Source organism: Oncorhynchus mykiss, chromosome 13, assembly GCF_057628025.1.
Source record: "Oncorhynchus mykiss isolate SJ-2025 chromosome 13, ASM5762802v1, whole genome shotgun sequence".
Classification (NCBI taxonomy): domain Eukaryota; kingdom Metazoa; phylum Chordata; class Actinopteri; order Salmoniformes; family Salmonidae; genus Oncorhynchus; species Oncorhynchus mykiss.
Genome location: NC_143034.1, coordinates 51,381,701 through 51,399,578, shown reverse-complemented (window position 1 = coordinate 51,399,578; position 17,878 = coordinate 51,381,701). Strand labels below are relative to the sequence as shown.

General features: G+C 45.8%; 1 protein-coding gene across 14 annotated transcripts in view; it reads right to left on the bottom strand.

Annotated features, from left to right (window-relative positions):
* Window positions 1–719: 719 nt before the first annotated feature.
* The window catches only part of LOC110486405 (myocardin-related transcription factor A), a 43,131-nt gene continuing 25,972 nt past the window's right edge, over window positions 720–17,878 (bottom strand). For 4 of the 14 annotated variants that reach the window (XM_021557981.3, XM_090196520.1, XM_021557977.3 and 1 more), the window contains 14 exons: window positions 11,193–11,248; window positions 10,968–11,043; window positions 10,527–10,688; window positions 7,474–7,751; window positions 7,086–7,339; window positions 6,788–6,953; window positions 6,235–6,687; window positions 5,273–6,115; window positions 4,918–5,127; window positions 4,695–4,811; window positions 4,195–4,344; window positions 3,999–4,088; window positions 3,791–3,848; window positions 720–3,690 (listed from right to left, as the gene is read on the bottom strand). In XM_021557981.3, the coding sequence (XP_021413656.3) occupies window positions 3,095–3,690; window positions 3,791–3,848; window positions 3,999–4,088; window positions 4,195–4,344; window positions 4,695–4,811; window positions 4,918–5,127; window positions 5,273–6,115; window positions 6,235–6,687; window positions 6,788–6,953; window positions 7,086–7,339; window positions 7,474–7,751; window positions 10,527–10,688; window positions 10,968–11,043; window positions 11,193–11,248 (3,509 nt within the window). In that variant the 3' untranslated portion in view covers window positions 720–3,094. Of the gene's footprint in view, window positions 3,691–3,790; window positions 3,849–3,998; window positions 4,089–4,194; window positions 4,345–4,694; window positions 4,812–4,917; window positions 5,128–5,272; window positions 6,116–6,234; window positions 6,688–6,787; window positions 6,954–7,085; window positions 7,340–7,473; window positions 7,752–10,526; window positions 10,743–10,967; window positions 11,044–11,192; window positions 11,249–14,219; window positions 15,582–16,158; window positions 16,235–17,878 lie in introns of those variants that run through there. The other 10 variants (XM_021557978.3, XM_021557980.3, XM_021557975.3 and 7 more) reach the window with 5 other exon arrangements.

Here is a 17,878-nt window from a genome sequence, read left to right as displayed (position 1 = left end):
AGCTTTCAAAAAATCCTTTAATGGTTCCTTAAAACGTTTAAGGGGGTGGGGGATATTAACCGCTTATTGAAAGAGTTCAGTTTTGACAAGTGTCCAGAAGCCCCTTGGATCTTCATTGAAGAGGTAAGGGAAGAGGACGATGGCTGCTGTGACTGAGTCCTGTAAGGTTTTTGAGAAAGCATTAAATAAAACAATGTATACAAAGATGATACATGTGATCTACATAACATGTGGAAAACCGATACCAATAAATATACACCTTTGTGTTTCTCCTCATCAGAAAACCTGCAGACACACAGACAAAACAAAGTGAGCACATGAAAGTAGGCAGTTACAAAGCAGGGTCTATATCTATTGGTCAGTTGCAAAGCAGGGTCTATATCTATTGGTCAGTTGCAAAGCAGGGTCTATATCTATTGGTCAGTTGCAAAGCAGGGTCTATATCTATTGGTCAGTTGCAAAGCAGGGTCTATATCTATTGGCCAGTTGCAAAGCAGGGTCTATATCTATTGGCCAGTTGCAAAGCAGGGTCTATATCTATTGGCCAGTTGCAAAGCAGGGTCTATATCTATTGGTCAGTTGCAAAGCAGGGTCTATATCTATTGGCCAGTTGCAAAGCAGGGTCTATATCTATTGGCCAGTTGCAAAGCAGGGTCTATATCTATTGGCCAGTTGTAATACAGTAGTTTGGTCATTCTAGGGCAGGGATCATCAACTAGATTCAGCTGCAGACCAATTTTTTATTGAGTAGATGGTCAGGGGACTGGAACATATTTACAAATATTTGACAAAACAGATGTAATCATTTCAAACCTTGCATACATTTGTATATGAACACATACTGGATATCTCTTATGCATGGGAATTTTTTGGAACAGACTTCCAAAATTAAAATAACGAAGCAGATTTGCTCATGTTTTTAGTTTTTTATGTCCAAAAAAATTTATTTTATTTTGCGCAGAAAATTTGGTGGGCCAAATAAAATCACCCACTAGCCAAATTCGGGACACGGGCCACCAGTTGGAGAAACCTGCTCTAGGGGGATTCTGGTGCTAAATGATGACGTCACAGTATCCTCTTTTTAAAAATGTTCATCTCCAACCCTCATTCCATGCTGTGGCCCCCAAACATCCACGCTGTAAACCACAATTGATCAAATGTAACCAGTTTCCCTCCCCAGAGCAACCCCCAAATCCCTCAAGTGTTGACAACTTAAAATTGAGCATTTCAGAATCCCTAATACAGCAGATCGGGGCTGACTGGTCTACAATCCCTCTACCATGGAGGGTTTTCCATTCAACAGCACCAGTCAGGCCACCATAAGGGCAAAAAGTCAAAGAGGAGGATATACTGGACAGAAACTGCCTGTCCGCCCCCACCACAAACACACAAACAGGAGAAGTGAGAGAGAAGCAAATCTTGAATGTATGTTTGTGGTGATATGCAACAAACCATGAAAAGGATAATACATTCAAACAAGCAAGCGATGCTCAAAATTGAGCATGTGCACATGTGTGGGTGCAGTGTTGTGCGAGTCTGAGGCCGTGCAAATGCAGACTATCACATCCAGCCGTGATTGGGAGTCCCATAGGGCGGCACACAATTGGCCCAGCGTCGTCCGGGTTTGGCCGGGAAACAATTTGTTATTAAATGACTTGCTTAGTAAAATAAGGTTCAATAAAATACAAAATTGTTTTTCTAACTCCGGATACAGAGTTCACACTGTTGACAGAATTTGTCACAGTAAACCATGTACTTCGTAGTGCTCCGTTGCCTAAAATGGAAAAAACACTGTCAAGTCAAAAAAATAACTGCATTATAATACATTTTCAGTGTCTAAATTGGTATATTACAGCAAGAATTTATAGGGAGGACTTTATTAAAAAATGGTTTGGCAAAGGTACTGATACAGTACATATTAATAATAATACAGTCACGATGTTAAGGGGCACCCAAAATAACAACACAGCATTCGTGATTCACCAATGCGGCTCCTGGTTCAGTAGGCATCACTATAATTGATGGAGTGGACTACAGTATACATGAAACACGTCATCTCCGCATACTTAATTGCTTATATAGGTTCAAATGAAACAAACATTCCCATCTTTGCGATCTCTTAACCATAACTTACTTTAGCTACAGTACTGGCTGACATATAGTTCTGTGCGTCTATGAAAATGAACCTACGTCCAAGGGAGATCAAGTACACTACGTAGCAGCAATACCTCTGTTAAAAAAAGCAGGTTCTCCTTTTTATCAAATATATCAAATCCTATCACGTCTGTCATAATGTTCGAGAGCAATATCATTAAAGCTAAGAGGGTAAGACCACGTGTTCTAAAACATGAAATCATGTTTCCTGGCATTTTCAAATATATTCCAAACTACACCCCATATTATGGGAAAAAATATATCATAGTCAAATGTCACTGTCTGTGTGTCTCTCCTCTGTACCGGGCTCCTGCTGCAGTTCTCCTACTCAGTCAGAGCTGCTGTCACCAGACTGCTACACTGGAGCCACGGTCTGACACCTGCATGCATTCATGCTAACAAATAGTTACTTGATTCTCCTTCACCTTGGCTTCCCTGATCATCTCCTCTAAAGTTCTCATGAAAATAAGTAGGTTGTGTTTTTTTTTTTTTTTTTTTTTTTTTTTTTACCCTAAAGCTGCTAGACAGATGTGATTATCGTCTTGTTCTCACATTACTGGTTCAACATTGTTACAATATCGCCATACTATTACTAATACTACTAAGGGCAATAATAAACGTAGACAATAGTCTAGATGGGTGGCTACGGTAAGCTGCTGACTGGCTCAGATGAAGGAGCATCATCAACTACAGTCCGCAGGGTTTGTTAACAAAGGTATTACTGTATGAGCTACGTGTGTAAGAGGGCCTGCCTTATAGAACGTATGGGTATACATAAGAAATCTATCAAAGTGTTATTCAGTAAGAGGGACTGAGTTCAGCGTGCAGTAGAGCCCGTGTGTTTTTGAGTCGTTGTACCGTACGTTGAGAAAAGAGAGAAAGAGTTTGACAACGTAACATCAGCATCCTGCCGTGTGGATGACACTAAAACTGTCCAGGGCTATAAGCAGGAGTCCCAGTGGAGCTGCAGGTCTGAACTGTCCAGAAAGTCTGCTGAGAAGACGCTGGGGGGAGTGTGGGGGCCCAGGGGACCCAGTGGGGCGAGCCCTGCAATCTCGTTGCTCGCCCCTCCCATGGTGATATCCAGCCAATCCATGCTGTCCAGGGCATGGTCTCCGAAGTCCAGGCCAGGGGGGTTGGCTGTGTAGCCCGACAGCTCATAGGTGTCCATGGGCGAGGATGTGTGGTCCAGGATGCTGGGGGTGCTTAGCATTTGATTGTGAAGGTCGTCAATCAGGGTCAGGGGCCCGCCAGGCTCCACCCCCAGGAGGGGTTTGCCCGTGGTGCTCTCCAGGAAGTCCTCCAGACGTCCACTTCCTGTGTTGCTTACGTCCTGATCATCGGTGGCTGGCGCCTGCAGCTCCTCCTCCTCCCCTTGGCCTGGCTGGGGGGTCTCGGGTTCGGGAGGGGTGGAGGGCGAGAAGTGGAGTTGCAGCTGGAGAGGGGAGGGGGCCTGAGAGTGGGAAGGGGAAGGGGTGTTGGGGCGCAGTCGTGCCAGGGAAGGGTCGGGCGCTGGTTTGAAGGTGGCTGAGATTTCTGGGAGAGGAGGAGAGAGAAGAAATGTCAACCAGTAGGAGACAAATATTGAATCAGGAAACCAGGAGGAGCTCTTCTTCTATAGCCATTCAACACTCACCTCCTGTCTGAATCAGGATGTCGAAGAGGTCGTCCATATGCTGGGTGGATCCATTATCCTGGGAGCAAGACACAGGGAGAAGAGTAAGTCCTGACACAGCCACTGAGTTGAGAGGTGAATTTCAGAAGAGCCTTGGCATGGTTGTCCATTATGAGACCTCTGAGACACAAACATAGAAACAGAGAGACAACCAGGCGGCGTGGGTTACCTTGTCATCCGGTGGGTTAGGGGAGGGCGTCTGTTTGGGAGAAGGAGGGCTGAACAGGGGTTCATGGTCAAGACCTGGACTCAAATCCTCCTGATGGAAATAGAACAATGTTCTCATGTCTTAAAAATGTATACTATTAACTTGTCCCTTTAGAGAACCGCAACTACAGTACAAGTTTTAACAAGTTCACAATTACCGTTTGAGCTGGAGGAGAGGGGGAGGTGTCTTTTTCAGAAGGGGAGGAGTCATCATTGGGGAAGAAAGGCTGGAGATTGGGCGGGGCAGAGAAGGAGAGAGCGACCCCTGGGGAGTGATTGGTTGACATCTGCAGCCCCGCCTTCTGTCCCTAAGCAAAATGGGAGATAAATCTTAATTAGCTGAGATGCAAATGAGCTGAAATCTTCATTCTGAGCTTAAAACATAAATCACAAAGATGAGGAATATCATTACAGCAATTACCAGAATAATAATCACTATTACATTGCATTAGTTATCAGCGCTTATATATATATACATCAAGGATTCTGTCAGCGTATTACAGGGTTTACATTATTAATTCACATAACACAGCCAATTATTGGAGTCACCGAGGCATTTCTGAATGACTCTCTCACTTAATGGGACATTAGCAACAAGCCAGTCAGTTGATGTTCAACGGACATCCTACATATCAGGCTTTTAGAAACCTTCCCTTACCTTTCTGGTTGGCTGTTTCACGAGGGCTGGTTGAGTTTTCGGTTTTGATTGGGTGTCACTGCTGGACAACTGAAGAGGGGATTGGCTGGGCAGCTTGGTGGGAGTTGACTGCAGTCTCTGGTTAGACCAAGGAGAGAAATAGCGTGAGAAGAAAAGTAAGCAGCACAAGGAGTCCCTAAACAAAAACATTAGGTTTGAGTGAAAGAGGGATTTAAATGTTTACCTGCAGTATGATGCGATTGGATGTTTTGCCCTGTGGAGTGCCTTGTGGCATATCACTCCCTTGGCTCTCGGCACAGTGATTGGTTAGTGCGATGAGGAAATGGTTGCCGTTGCTGTCTGTCACCAGGGTAGGTGTGGAGTGTGTCTTGAGGAGATCCAAGGGGAAGGAAGTGGTGGAGCGCGACTGCTGATTGAGGAACATCTGAGACACCTGGAAGAGACCAAAGGCATTAGTCAGTGAGAGACTAACACAAGGTGACACACTGACTATTTTGACTGGGATCACAATTGTTTTGCTGTCACTGTCTGCAGCTCTTGTTGTGACAAGCCGTTGAGCTGTTTTGACTGCCACTGACCTGTTGTGACTTCAGCTGCTGTTGTTGTTGTTGTGCCTGCAATATCTGCTGTGGTTGTTGTTGTGCCTGCAATATCTGCTGTTGTTGATGCTTTGACTGTAACAGCTGTTGGTTCTTTGATTGTATCTGCTGTTGTTGTTGGGACAGTAGCTGTTGCTGCTGCTGCTTGAGCTGTTGCTTGTGGGACTTCTTCTTTCTCTGCTGTGAGCGGTGTTTCTGCAGATTCTGCTGGTTCTGCTGGTTCTGCTGTAGGAGCAGCTGCTGCAAGGCCTGCTGCTGTGCCAGCTGCAGCGCGTTGATCTGCTGCGTCTGCTGCACCTTCAGCTGCTCCAGCTGCTGTGCCTGGATCTTCTCCAGCTGCACCTGCTGAGGTGGGGCTTCCAAGGACAGCTCCACGGCCTCTTCCACATCCCCGACCTCCTGCTTGATGGTCATCTTGGTGACCTCCATGTGGCACTGGGAAGGAGTCGGGGAGCGGGCAATGGGGCAAAATGTGGAGGGGATGCTGGGGATGTCTGGGGGCTCTTCCTTCACCCTGACAAGGCCCAGGGGTTCTGGGGGGGCGTCCCGGCCCCCTCTCTTGCCCTGTTCCAGCTGGACGCGCAGGGTCTCCACCAGCCGCTGTTTCTGTCTTAGCATGCACGTCAGCGCCTCGATCTGCTTGTCCTTCTCCTGCAGCATCTGGTCCTTGTTCACAGACGGGGGTGCTACTTGCAGGCGTTTCTGCAGAGCAGCCATGGAGAATTGGCAGGCTGTTGGGGCCGAGCCACTCAACTCCTCTTTGATAGTGCCACGGTGCTGTGGGGAGGGATGGAGGCTTAGCTGGGTGAGGGGAGAGCTTACCTATTTGGAAAGAGAAAAGTAGTCTCAAGATTCAAACCATACAACCTGATATCTGGGCACTATAAAAAAATAAATACATTTAAAAGCAAGGACACATCTGATATAGAAAGGAGACCTACCATCTCCCCAAATGAGTCTCCATTACAGCTCGTCTCATCTGGACTCATCCCAGCTAGCGAGCGGTCCGAGGGGGCAGGAGAGACTGGTGGGGAGGAGCTAGTGCTGCCAAAGTGCATGATCTGCTGTGGAGCAGTGGTCATGAACGGGAAGGTTGCCAAGGTTACCACACCTGCTTCTCCTGATTGGTGGACCACAGACGACAGGGCCTGGTGTTGGGAAAGTTGTTGTTGCTGCTGTTTTAGTAGTTGTTTTTGTTGTTGTTGTGTTGGGTGGTTGGTTTTGGAAGCTCCGGCCCCAGACCCTGTGGCACCCCCTGCTGTTGTAGTTGTTGCACTACCACCACCCCGACTGTTCTGCTGAGCCTGGTAGTTCCTCAACCGCTCGATGAGGTCATTCTTGGTGCCTGATACAGGCAAGCTCCGCAGTTTGAGCTCATGCTTCAGTTCAGCCACCTGGAGGACAAAAGAAGTTGTCAGAATGTGAAATGTTTAGACACACAGTTGGTTTTGTCAACACAGTCAACTCTTGATAAATGCAACGGCTTTTACTGACCTTCAGGTCGTCCAGGTTAGGAGGCAAAGAACCTGGTGTGGCCCCTCCCACATGTGTGACATTCTGCCGGCTTGGTGCACTTTGACTGGAGGAGGATGTCGAGGAGGCGGGCACGGCCGGAGAAGGAGAGGGGCCATTGGTGGGAGGTGGTTGATCTGTTAGTGGTCTGGAGAGAAAAAAACGAGAGTCAAAACGATGATAGGATAAAGGCTGGAGTTGATGGGTATATGAAGCAGTTGTATACACACACACACACACACACACACACACACACACACACACACACACACACACTCACTTGGGTGGTGCAGGAAGGATGGTGTGGTAGTTGTAGTGTTGCTGCTGCTGGTTGAGGATCTGCAGCTGGAGGAAGAGCTGCTGCTGGTGGAGGATCTTGGCGTAGGTGGAGTCCAGCTGAGGGGGCGGCTCGTGGTCGGCCTTCTGGTCCGGGGGGATGTACTGGTGGTACTTCAGCTTCCTCACCTTGGGCTTGTTGTCCTTGGGCTTCTTGGATCGCTGAGGGGGGCGCTCTGAGGTGGGCTTTGGCTGGGACTGCAGGGGGAAGAATCATTGAGACGTGGTGGATTAAACACTGGACTAGTCTACTGTTAACAACAGAAGTAATGCTAAACTAATAACTGACTTTGGTACAATACTCAGAATTAGCTGTGACAGCTGCCACTAACCTTGATCAGTGCAGGGGCGGTTCTCAGAACTGCTGTCCCATTGCTCAACTTCACTGGTTGGCAGGGCCCATAGAAGGGAGGAAGAGGAGGGGGTGGTGGAGGAACCTGAGTGAGAAACTGTGTGGGGGTGCTGTTGCAAGCTAGGACGTCGGGGGGAGAGGGCAGAGGGCCGTGGCCCAGCGGAGACTCCTGACCAATGGGCTGCTCAGGAGAGAGAGTATCACTACTGTCCTCATCAAAGGAGGATATCTCCCCAGCAACCTTGGGGAAGTCTGTCTCTGAGGGAGAGAAAGTGGGATGAAGAGAAGACGGAACAAAAGAGTGAAGAGAGAAGAGGGGGGAAAAAAAGAGGGAGATAAACAGTGAGAGAAAGTAGAATAACGAGCCACCAGTGACAGTTCAGTCATCGTTGTTGTAATAGTGAGAGTAGTGAGAGAGAGAGCCATGTAAAAAATGTGTCAAAATTAGCCATGCCATCATTCCTCTCAGCAGTCAGTCAGTCAGTCAGCATCAACAGAGATTCCTGCAGTGGCAGCAGGCAGGCAGCAGGAGGAGATGGAGGCCTGCTGGGCCCAGGGCTTTATCATCACATTGTATATGGCTGGTACATCCCCATGCCTTTGATAAAGACCAGGATGGATCTTTTATTTACAGGAGGCAGGCAGTTGGAGCGCTCAGCGAGCACCGTTGGCTATTCATTTCCCATCAGTGGGAGATGATGAATAACCAATATGGGGTTTAATTCATTCTCTACCTGAACCATGTGATGGCTTCCCCTTTGCACCACAGTGTGTGTGTGTGTGTGTGTGTGTGTCTCTAAGCGTGTGGAAAGCAGCACAGGTTGAGGTCATGTCCCTGTTCTCTGTGTGGATATGACTGCCTGTAATTTGATTGTTGTTATTGAGAACCAATGACAGCCGGGGCAATCCCCTGAGATTGAACCATGCTCATTCATCTCATTTATCTCACGGTTTAACAGCAGAGTAGAGACTACTTGTTATGTGAAGTCTGGTGTGGCAATACATTTACTTTACATCCAACCAACTGTGCCAAGTCATGTCTTGATGCGTGCACACACACACACCCACACAAACTGACACTCACATTTTATATTCTCGTGTGAAATTGAAATCGACATGTTTCTGTGAACCGCGAACGCACAAATGCGAACAAACATTAGTATTATTAATATAATTTGCGCCCATGAGGGCCCCGCAGTGGGGAGGTGGGCAATGAGGTTGGCCCCTGCTCATCAGAGTCATGAATGTGTATAAATACATATCTAAGGTTAAGAATGATATCTCCATGGTTGGCAGCAGCTTAGAAGCATCTGAAGGCAGGCAATGCCCTTCTAGATGGGCATGGTGGGAGAACACCAACTTGAACATCAATATGTTCATTTTGACTGGAGGAGGAGATGGCCAGGAGGGACAAGCAGAGGTTCTCACGTTTAACACGCATACAGTGCATTCACAGTGTATTCGAGAAGTACTCAGACGCTTGACTTTTCCCACATTTTGTTACGTTTACAGCCTTATTCTAAAATGGATTCCATTTTTTTTATCTCAGCAATGAACACACAATACCCCATAATGACAAAGCAAAAACAGTTTTTTTTGAAATTCGGGGGAGAAGGGCCTTGGTCAAGGAGGTGACCAAGTACCCAATAGTTACTCTGACAGAGCTCCAGAGTTCCTCTGTGGAGATGGGAGAACCTTCCAGAAGGACAACCATCTCCGCAGCACTCTACCAATCAGGCCTTTATGGTAGAGTGGACAGACTGAAGCCACTCCTCAGTAAAATGCACAAGACAGCACGCTTGGAGTTTGCCAAAAGGCACCTAAAGACTCTCAGACCATGAAAAACAAGGTTCTCTGGTCTGATGAAACCAAGATTGAACTCTTTGGCCTGAAGGCCAAGTGTTCTGTCTGGAAGAAACCTGGCACCATCCCTACAGTGAAGCATGGTGGTGGCAGCATCATGCTGTGGGGATTTTTTTCAGCGGCAGGGGTTGGGAGACTAGTCAGGATTGAGGGAAAGATGAACGGAGCAAAGCACAAAGAGATCCTTGATGAAAACCTGCTCCAGGGCGCTCAGGACCTCAGACTGATGAACATCTCTGGAGAAACCTGAAAATAGCTATGCAGCGACGCTCCCCATCCCACCTGACAGAGCTTGAGAGGATCTGCAGAGAAGAAGACTCAATGCTGTAACCGCTGCCAAAGGTGTTTCAACAAAGTACTGAGCAAAGGGTCTGAATACTTATATAAATGTGATATTGCAGTTTATTTTTAATAAATTCAGCAAACATTTCTAAAAACCTGTTTTTGCTGTCATTATGGGCCATTGTGTGTAGATTGGGGGGGGGGGGGGGGGGGACTATTGAATCCATTTTAGAATAAGGCTGTAACGTAACGTAATGTCAAGGGGTCTGAAAACGTTCCGAACGCACTGTACACTGAGACACACACAGATGCACAGTATTTATATGATGTGTGACTGGGTCTGGTGTGAGCAGAGTTCATATGAGATTTTATTCAGTACCTGTTCCTGATGACCTTCATATAGTGTCACTGGGTGGACTATTTTTGCTTATTCAGCAGGTCGTCACGCCAGTGAGCGAATTAGTGAATTGTGGCAATTGGAAACATGGGGCTTGTGGAATGGAGGACTTGTTACAATAACCTGTTTGATGCTGTTGAAATGATAGAATAGTGTAGTGATCATGAGAGCTCATTTGCTAGTGTGGCTACATAATATGGAGTGGTACTGTGCCTGCTTGATGCTGCTGCTTTAGTTACCTATGATGGCCTGCTTGATGCTGCTGCTTTAGTTACCTATGATGGCCGGTTTGATGCTGCTGCTTTAGTTACCTATGATGGCCTGTTTGATGCTGCTGCTTTAGTTACCTATGATGGTCTGTTTGATGCTGCTGCTTTGGTTACCTATGATGGTCTGTTTGATGCTGCTGCTTTAGTTACCTATGATGGCCTGTTTGATGCTGCTGCTTTAGTTACCTATGATGGTCTGTTTGATGCTGCTGCTTTAGTTACCTATGATGGCCTGTTTGATGCTGCTGTGCACAGGCAGGATGTTCTTGTGAATGAGCTCCATGGGGCCAGGCCTGTGGGAGATCTTGTCGTTGAGGTCGTCAGCCAGACGGGCCCTCTTCAGCTGCAGTTGTTTGGCCTGGAGGGAGGGTTCCACCGACGTCTCTGAACACACAGCACACAGCGGGTTAGCCAGCCAACAACCATCAGGCACGTGATCTTTATCAGGGAACCAGGAAATCAAAGCTGTGAGTTTCAACATCAATGCTTATGTAATGATGCATATATGAAGGTACAAGCACACAGCACAGCTACCAGTTATGGCACTCAATATCAGCTAATGGAATGGAAGAGCAAACAATTGAGGGAATTTATTTTGTAGCCTACATTTTTCAGGTGCAGCACCCTATGGCTCAGGGAGGGGGCGCTGTCTGAGAAACTCACCCTCCAGAATGTGCATCCTGACCAGCTCCGACCTCTCCGGCCGACTTCGGATCTTCCTCTTTAGGTAGTCTTCAGTCTGGGAGAGGGGAGAAGAGGAAGAGAAAAGAGGAAGAGAGAAGGGGAGAAATGATTAACTTTTTAACCAGTTCACCGTTGAGGGTCAGTTTAAAAGTGTTCATCTGACAGACACCACAAAGAGTGAGAGGAGTATGAAGAGAAACTCACCCGCGCTCGCTCTAAACTTCGTCTCTGTTCGTGGAAGGCAGCTGGACTTTTCAGCGCTGGAGAGAGAGAGAAGACATTAACAGGGCAAAGTGTATGTTCATGCTGATGTTTAAAAAACAAGTGTCTAGAAACTTATGTCCTCATGTACCAGGCAATGACTTCATAATGTACTTTACATTTTACACTTGACTACTCAAAATCAGTATGCCTCTAGTCATTCATGAGTCAAATAGCAGGTTTCTATTTTCATGGTCTGACATCGTCATAAGGTGGGAATGGAATGGAGACATCAAAGCATACTCCCTGAATGTGATTTTCCACTGTCTGAGAATTACTCCAGCCAATAGAGGTTGCGTCCCGGTCTATAGAGTAATGCATGTATTGTATATTGAGCTATCATATCATACCTGCAGTACCTTGTTTCTGTGGGGAGAAGTGACATGTAACCTGCTTCTGCGGTCAGAGGAGACACGAGACAGCGATAAAGAGAGTGCTAGCTAGATTGTCAGTCACGCATTAGCCCCCCCCTCACTCCCTCCCTGCAATGCAAAGTGTGTGTTCTGACCGGGCGGGTCAGGTCAGTTGGCCGCAGGTCAGCCTCATAGTACCGACACAAGCCTCAGTTCACCCCGTTGAGCATGGGCACATCACTGTTACCCCCACACCCCTAGGACTCGACCCCTGTGCCCCCTAGCCTCCTGGACTAGTACATGACCTCCTCGGGCGGTGCGGTTCCAGCGCGCCTGTCTGTCAGTGAGGAGAAAGGAGCAGGAGGGCGATGATGAGGTCAGAGCCAAAAGCCCCATTTATCTGCGTGAGCGCCCGCATCACTGGCCTCCAACCCCCTCGCTGCTGACACACTGCCCTGCTGTTAGGGTACAAGAGGGACTGCTACGTAGCAGTTATAACATCTAACGGCCCTGCTACGCTACAGCCATCTCAAACGTTTGTTTATTCTTCCTCGGGGGTTGATTTGAAAATCCAACTATTGTAATGGAAGGGGGGCGGCTCTCGGGGGCTGTGGGTGTTTAAGTGAGAAAGACACAGAGGAGAGCCAACCAGTAAAAAGCCCAGCCCCCTTCATTATCGAGGCATTGTGCTGACAACATCAAAAGAGCCATTCCAGGATCTGAAGTCAGGAGGTCTTTGAGAGTTAGGTGTTATCCTGAATAGTTCACATCTGGTTGAAGTCTGTTGTTGTGTTTTTATAGTGGAGTTGAACATGTTTAGCCTGATGCTGGGTGTTTGTCTGTGCAACTAACTGTACATGAACCCCACTTTCACTCTCTTTTTTCACTTCCTGTCTGGCTTCCTCCCCTTCCTTCTAGTCACAACACCCCATTATGTAACCGAGACGTATGGGCTGAACAAAATGACCCTCATTACACCTTCTAATTTAATTTATGAAAGATAATAAAACAATAATTGCTGTTGCTCTCACATTCTCATAGCATCCTAATCTTCTTTAATGCAATGTTAATTAGGTATTCATTGTTGAAAGTGTTTCCTGAACCTTCCTTCACCAAATAATAAAGAAAAATATACCTGGCCTCTTGAGCAAACCACTGTACATCCTGACCACTCGCCACTGAAGAAATGCACATGGGGAAAGAATCCTTCTCAGTCCTTCCCTGTGCTCCTAAATGGACTGACTGTGTCTGTGGCTAAGCTGATGAACATCATGGACCGTGATGAATTTATGAATGCAGAATAACGAGTCTCACCTAAGTGCATCTGTGAGCGTGAGGACGAGTGTTTCATGCATGGTGGTGTGTGGATCACGTCTTCTCTGCAGTTCTACTAGTAGCAGTTCTACATGTAAGGTAGGATATCACCAGGTCTGCTTATTATAGCCCAGTTTCACAGTGTGACACAAAACACACCCTTACACCACAGCCGGCTAACCATGCAAGCAGTCGCACAAGTATTGTTAAATGATTTCAACCATGATAAACATGGTTGTTATTTAATTCAATACACAGTATGTGATTTCACTCGCTATAACAGCCATCTAATAAAAACTAATCTGGGTTTTGTGGATGCCAGGAGAACGCTTCCTGCCCCAATGCATAGTGTCAATGGTAAAGTTTGGTGGAGGGTGAATGGCCGGGGGCTGTTGTTCATGGTTCGGGCTAGGCCCCTTAGTTCCAGTGAAGGGAAATCTTACCGCTATAATATACAATGACATTCCAGCCGATTCTGTGCTTCCAACTTTGTGGCAATGGTTTGGAAAAGGCCCTTTCCTGTTTCAGCATGCCCCCATGCACAAAGAGTTCCATACAGAAATGGTTTATCGAGATTGGTGTGGAAGAACTTGACTGGCCTGCACAGAGCCCTGACCTCAACCCCATTGAACACCTTTGGGATTAATTGGAATACCGACTGCGAGCCAGGCTTAATCGCCCAACATCCGTGCCCAACATCACTAATGCTCGTGGCTGAGTCCCCACATTAATTTTCCAACATCTAGTGGAAAATCTTCCCAGAAGATTGGAGGCTGTTACAGCAGCAAAAGGTGGACCAACTCCATTTTAATGCCCATGATTTTGGAAGGAGATGCTCAACAAGCAGGTGTCCACATACTTTTGGTCATATAGTGTACGCATCTCTGAGGCGGTGAGTAGAAAATGTTGCAGGCCTCCAATTGAACCAGTCCTCCGGTCAGCAGTGATCACTAACACTCATTTAGCTCTTCACTTTTTCTGTGGTTCAAACACAAACATTGGTTTTACATGAGACCACTTCCTCACTGCTCTCTGATTGGATGGAGTGGTGCCACCCTGGGATTGCATAAGACAGAGAGTGTGTCCCAAATGGCACCCTATTCCATTCAAAGTACACTACACCAAAAATGTAAGAGGGAATGGGGGGAAAGAGAAGTGGCTGTCTGCACACTGACAGTACCAGCAAGGAGGACCTATTTTGCAGTATGGTCTGATACTCAGACCTAGGAGGTTAAATATGTATTCAGGAGGGAAGCAAGAGAACGAGGGGGAGCGAAGGAAGTAGTCAGGGGACATGACTCACCTGCCGTCAGTGGTCGTTTAGCAGACCAATGCCTTTCCTGTGACATCTCCTCCTCTCACAGACAAAATGAGAAAAAAAATCCAGAAAATCACATTGTAGGATTTTTAATGAATTTATTTGCAAATTATGGTCAATAACAAACAAGCAAGATTTCTGGCTCTCACAGACCTGTAACTTCTTCTTTAAGAGGTTCCTCTGTCCTCCACTCGTTACCTGTATTAATGGCACCTGTTTGAACTTGTTATCAGTATAAAAGACACCTGTCCACAACCTGAAACAGTCACACTCCAAACTCCACTATGGCCAAGACCAAAGAGCTGTCAAAGGACACCAGAAACAAAATTGTAGACCTGCACCAGGCTGGGAAGACTGAATCTGCATAGGTAAGCAGCTTGGTTTGAAGAAATCAACTGTGGGAGCAATTATTAGGAAATGGAAGACATACAAGACCACTGATAATCTCCCTCGATCTGGGGCTCCACGCAAGATCTCACCCCGTGGGGTCAAAATGATCACAAGAACGGTGAGCAAAAATCTCAGAACCACACGGGGGAACATAGTGAATGACCTGCAGAGAGCTGGGACCAAAGTAACAAAGCCTACCATCAGTAACACACTACGCCGCCAGGGACTCAAATCCTGCAGTGCCAGACGTGTCCCCCTGCTTAAGCCAGTACATGTCCAGGCCCGTCTGAAGTTTGCTAGAGAGCATTTGGACGATCCAGAAGAAGAGTGGGAGAATGTCATATGGTCAGATGAAACCAAAATATAACTTTTTGGTAAAAACTCAACTCGTCGTGTTTGGAGGACAAAGAATGCAGAGTTGCATCCAAAGAACACCATACCTACTGTGAAGCATGGGGGTGGAAACATCATGCTTTGGGGCTGTTTTTCTGCAAAGGGTCCAGGACGACTGATCCGTGTAAAGGAAAGAATGAATGGGGCCATGTATCGTGAGATTTTGATAACCTCCTTCCATCAGCATGGGCATTGAAGATGAAACGTGGCTGGGTCTTTCAGCTGACAATGATCCCAAACACACAGCCCGGGCAACGAAGGAGTGGCTTCGTAAGAAGCATTTCAAGGTCCTGGAGTGGCCTAGCCAGTCTGTAGATCTCAACCCCATAGAAAATCTTTGGAGGGAGTTGAAAGTCCGTGTTGCCCAGCAACAGCCCCAAAACATCATGGCTCTAGAGGAGATCTGCATGGAGGAATGGGCCAAAACACCAGCAACAGTGTGTGAAAACCTTGTGAAGACTTACAGAAAACGTTTGACCTCTGTCATTGCCAACAAAGGGTATATAACAAAGTATCGAGATAAACTTTTGTTATTGACCAAATACTTATTTTCCACCATAATTTGCAAATAAATTCATTAAAAGTCCTACAATGTGATTTTCTGGATTTTGTTTTCTCATTTTGTCTGTCATAGTTGAAGTGTAGATATGATCAACATTACAGGCCTCTCATCTTTTTAAGTGGGAGAACTTGCACAATTGGTGGCTGACTAAATACTTTTTTGCCCCACTGTATATATCAATATGTGATGCACCAATATTACATTTTTGGCCGATACCGATATCCAAAAAACGATACTGATTTAAATGTTTTTTGCTGCCTTTTAAGCATTTCAGTACAGTTAAATAGTTAACACACACACACACATGGACACAGCGGTCTAAGGCACAGCATCTCAGTGCAAGAGGCGTCACTACAGTCCCTGGTTTGAATCCAGGCTGTATCACATCCGGCTGTGATTGGGAATCCCATAGGGCGGGGCACAATTGGCCCAGCGTCATCCAGGCTGTCAATGTAAATAAGAATTTGTTTTTAACTGACTTGCCTAGTTAAATAAAGGTTACACAAGTTATTTTGTTGGCATTTACGTGTATCCCCATTTACCAGTAAAACCTAATCCAAACCTATTTCTTTCACTTACGTGCTGTGCTGTTTCGTTGTTCATTTGTTCAGTCGTATCATTCCCAACCAGGATTTCTATGGAACGCCGTTTGGGTCTTTGCGTGTCAAAAAGATACATGTCAAATAACACAACAATCTGTTTCAGTAGCTATAGCTAGCTAACTATATAGCTAGGTGTCATCATCTAAAATAACTAATTTATAAGACAGTTCTTATATGATTAATGGTCGTCGGACCCATCTATGTGAAGCTAGCCACAATAAGGATTAGCCACAAAAGTGGACTTTGCAGTTAGCCTTCAAAATAAAAGGAATAATTCTACTACTTGTATTCATTTGCATCACTGTCAATGACATACTTTTATTTTGAAGGCAAACTGCAAATTCCACTATTATGCCTAATCCTTATTGTAGCTAGCTTCACAACACATAACCCGGTCCTGGTCAATCCTCACTAGCCAGATGAAGCTAGCTTGCTGCTTATAACGTTAGCTTTGGGCAACAGGGTTAAGTAGCTGGCTAGCTATTTATTTATTTCTAAGAACTGAAGTTCAATTTCAATAGGCGAACAACAAAGTGGCAACCTAGCTAATACTTACTCAGAAGGATTCCTAAATCATTGCTAAGAATAATGAAATTGATTGCAGTTTTTACTGGTCAGTTTTCAGGCTGGTTGAATTGGTGCTAGCTATTTACCAAGCTAAAGCTAGCTACCCAAGAAGTTGCAGTCAAACAAATGATGCTTTATTACCAACGCGGTATTGTAAATACATTGTTCGTGGTCAGGTGTTTGCTGACTGTTTTGTACAGCTTTGACGGTGCTACTATCTTTTTTGACATGCAAAGACCCAAATGGCGTTCCATAGTATGCATGTTGTGAAGCTAATAGCAGTGACGCTATTACGGTGTAACTCCGGTAGGGCAACATCTGAAAAATAGCGCACTTGGTAGTGTTAACCGGTGCTTGACTAGGCGGCGAAAGCCAACACACCCAAGACAGAGAACGGTTGATTGTCAAGGGCAATGAATTCCATTATCTTGGTTTGAATGGATTTCGCCTTCGATTTGTTACTCTTTCAAATGACTGCTTGACTGCTCGCTCCACACAGCAGACATTGTGGGTTAGTTTAGGAATGCCGTGTTGCATGTGTAGCGCCAAATTTCACGTGGCGTCATTACGTCATGTACCTTCGTTATATAGGTATGCACGTCAGCTTTGACATGGGTTTTGTACATCGGGCGTTAAACTAGACAGACATCGGCCAATACCGGCATTCTTAGCTAATATCGGCCGATTGCGATATGTTCACCGATATATCGTGCATCCCTAATATAAGGTCTAGGCAATCTATACAACTTTTAAAATCTGATAATTTGAACATATTTACATGACATAATTCATGAAATGTGTAAAAAAAACAGTAACCCCCTGTGTCCATAGTACAATACAGAAACAGCTGTAGTTCACAAACAATGAGTTGAATCATATATTTGGGCATAGAACAGGTCCTCTGTATTTACTATGTTGACACCAAATTTCATGCATTTTACAACAAACAGAATGTGTTCTGTGGCGCATTCTGATATTGTACTAAATATAGTTAGAGGATGTAAATTGGTAAAAAAAAAAAAAAGGTTCCTGGAACTAACTCGTGTGAAACAGAGAGGAAGTCTATTTTAGCAATGTAAACATTAATCTACTGTGCAATGAACAGAACAAGTGTAACAGCTCAAAATTAA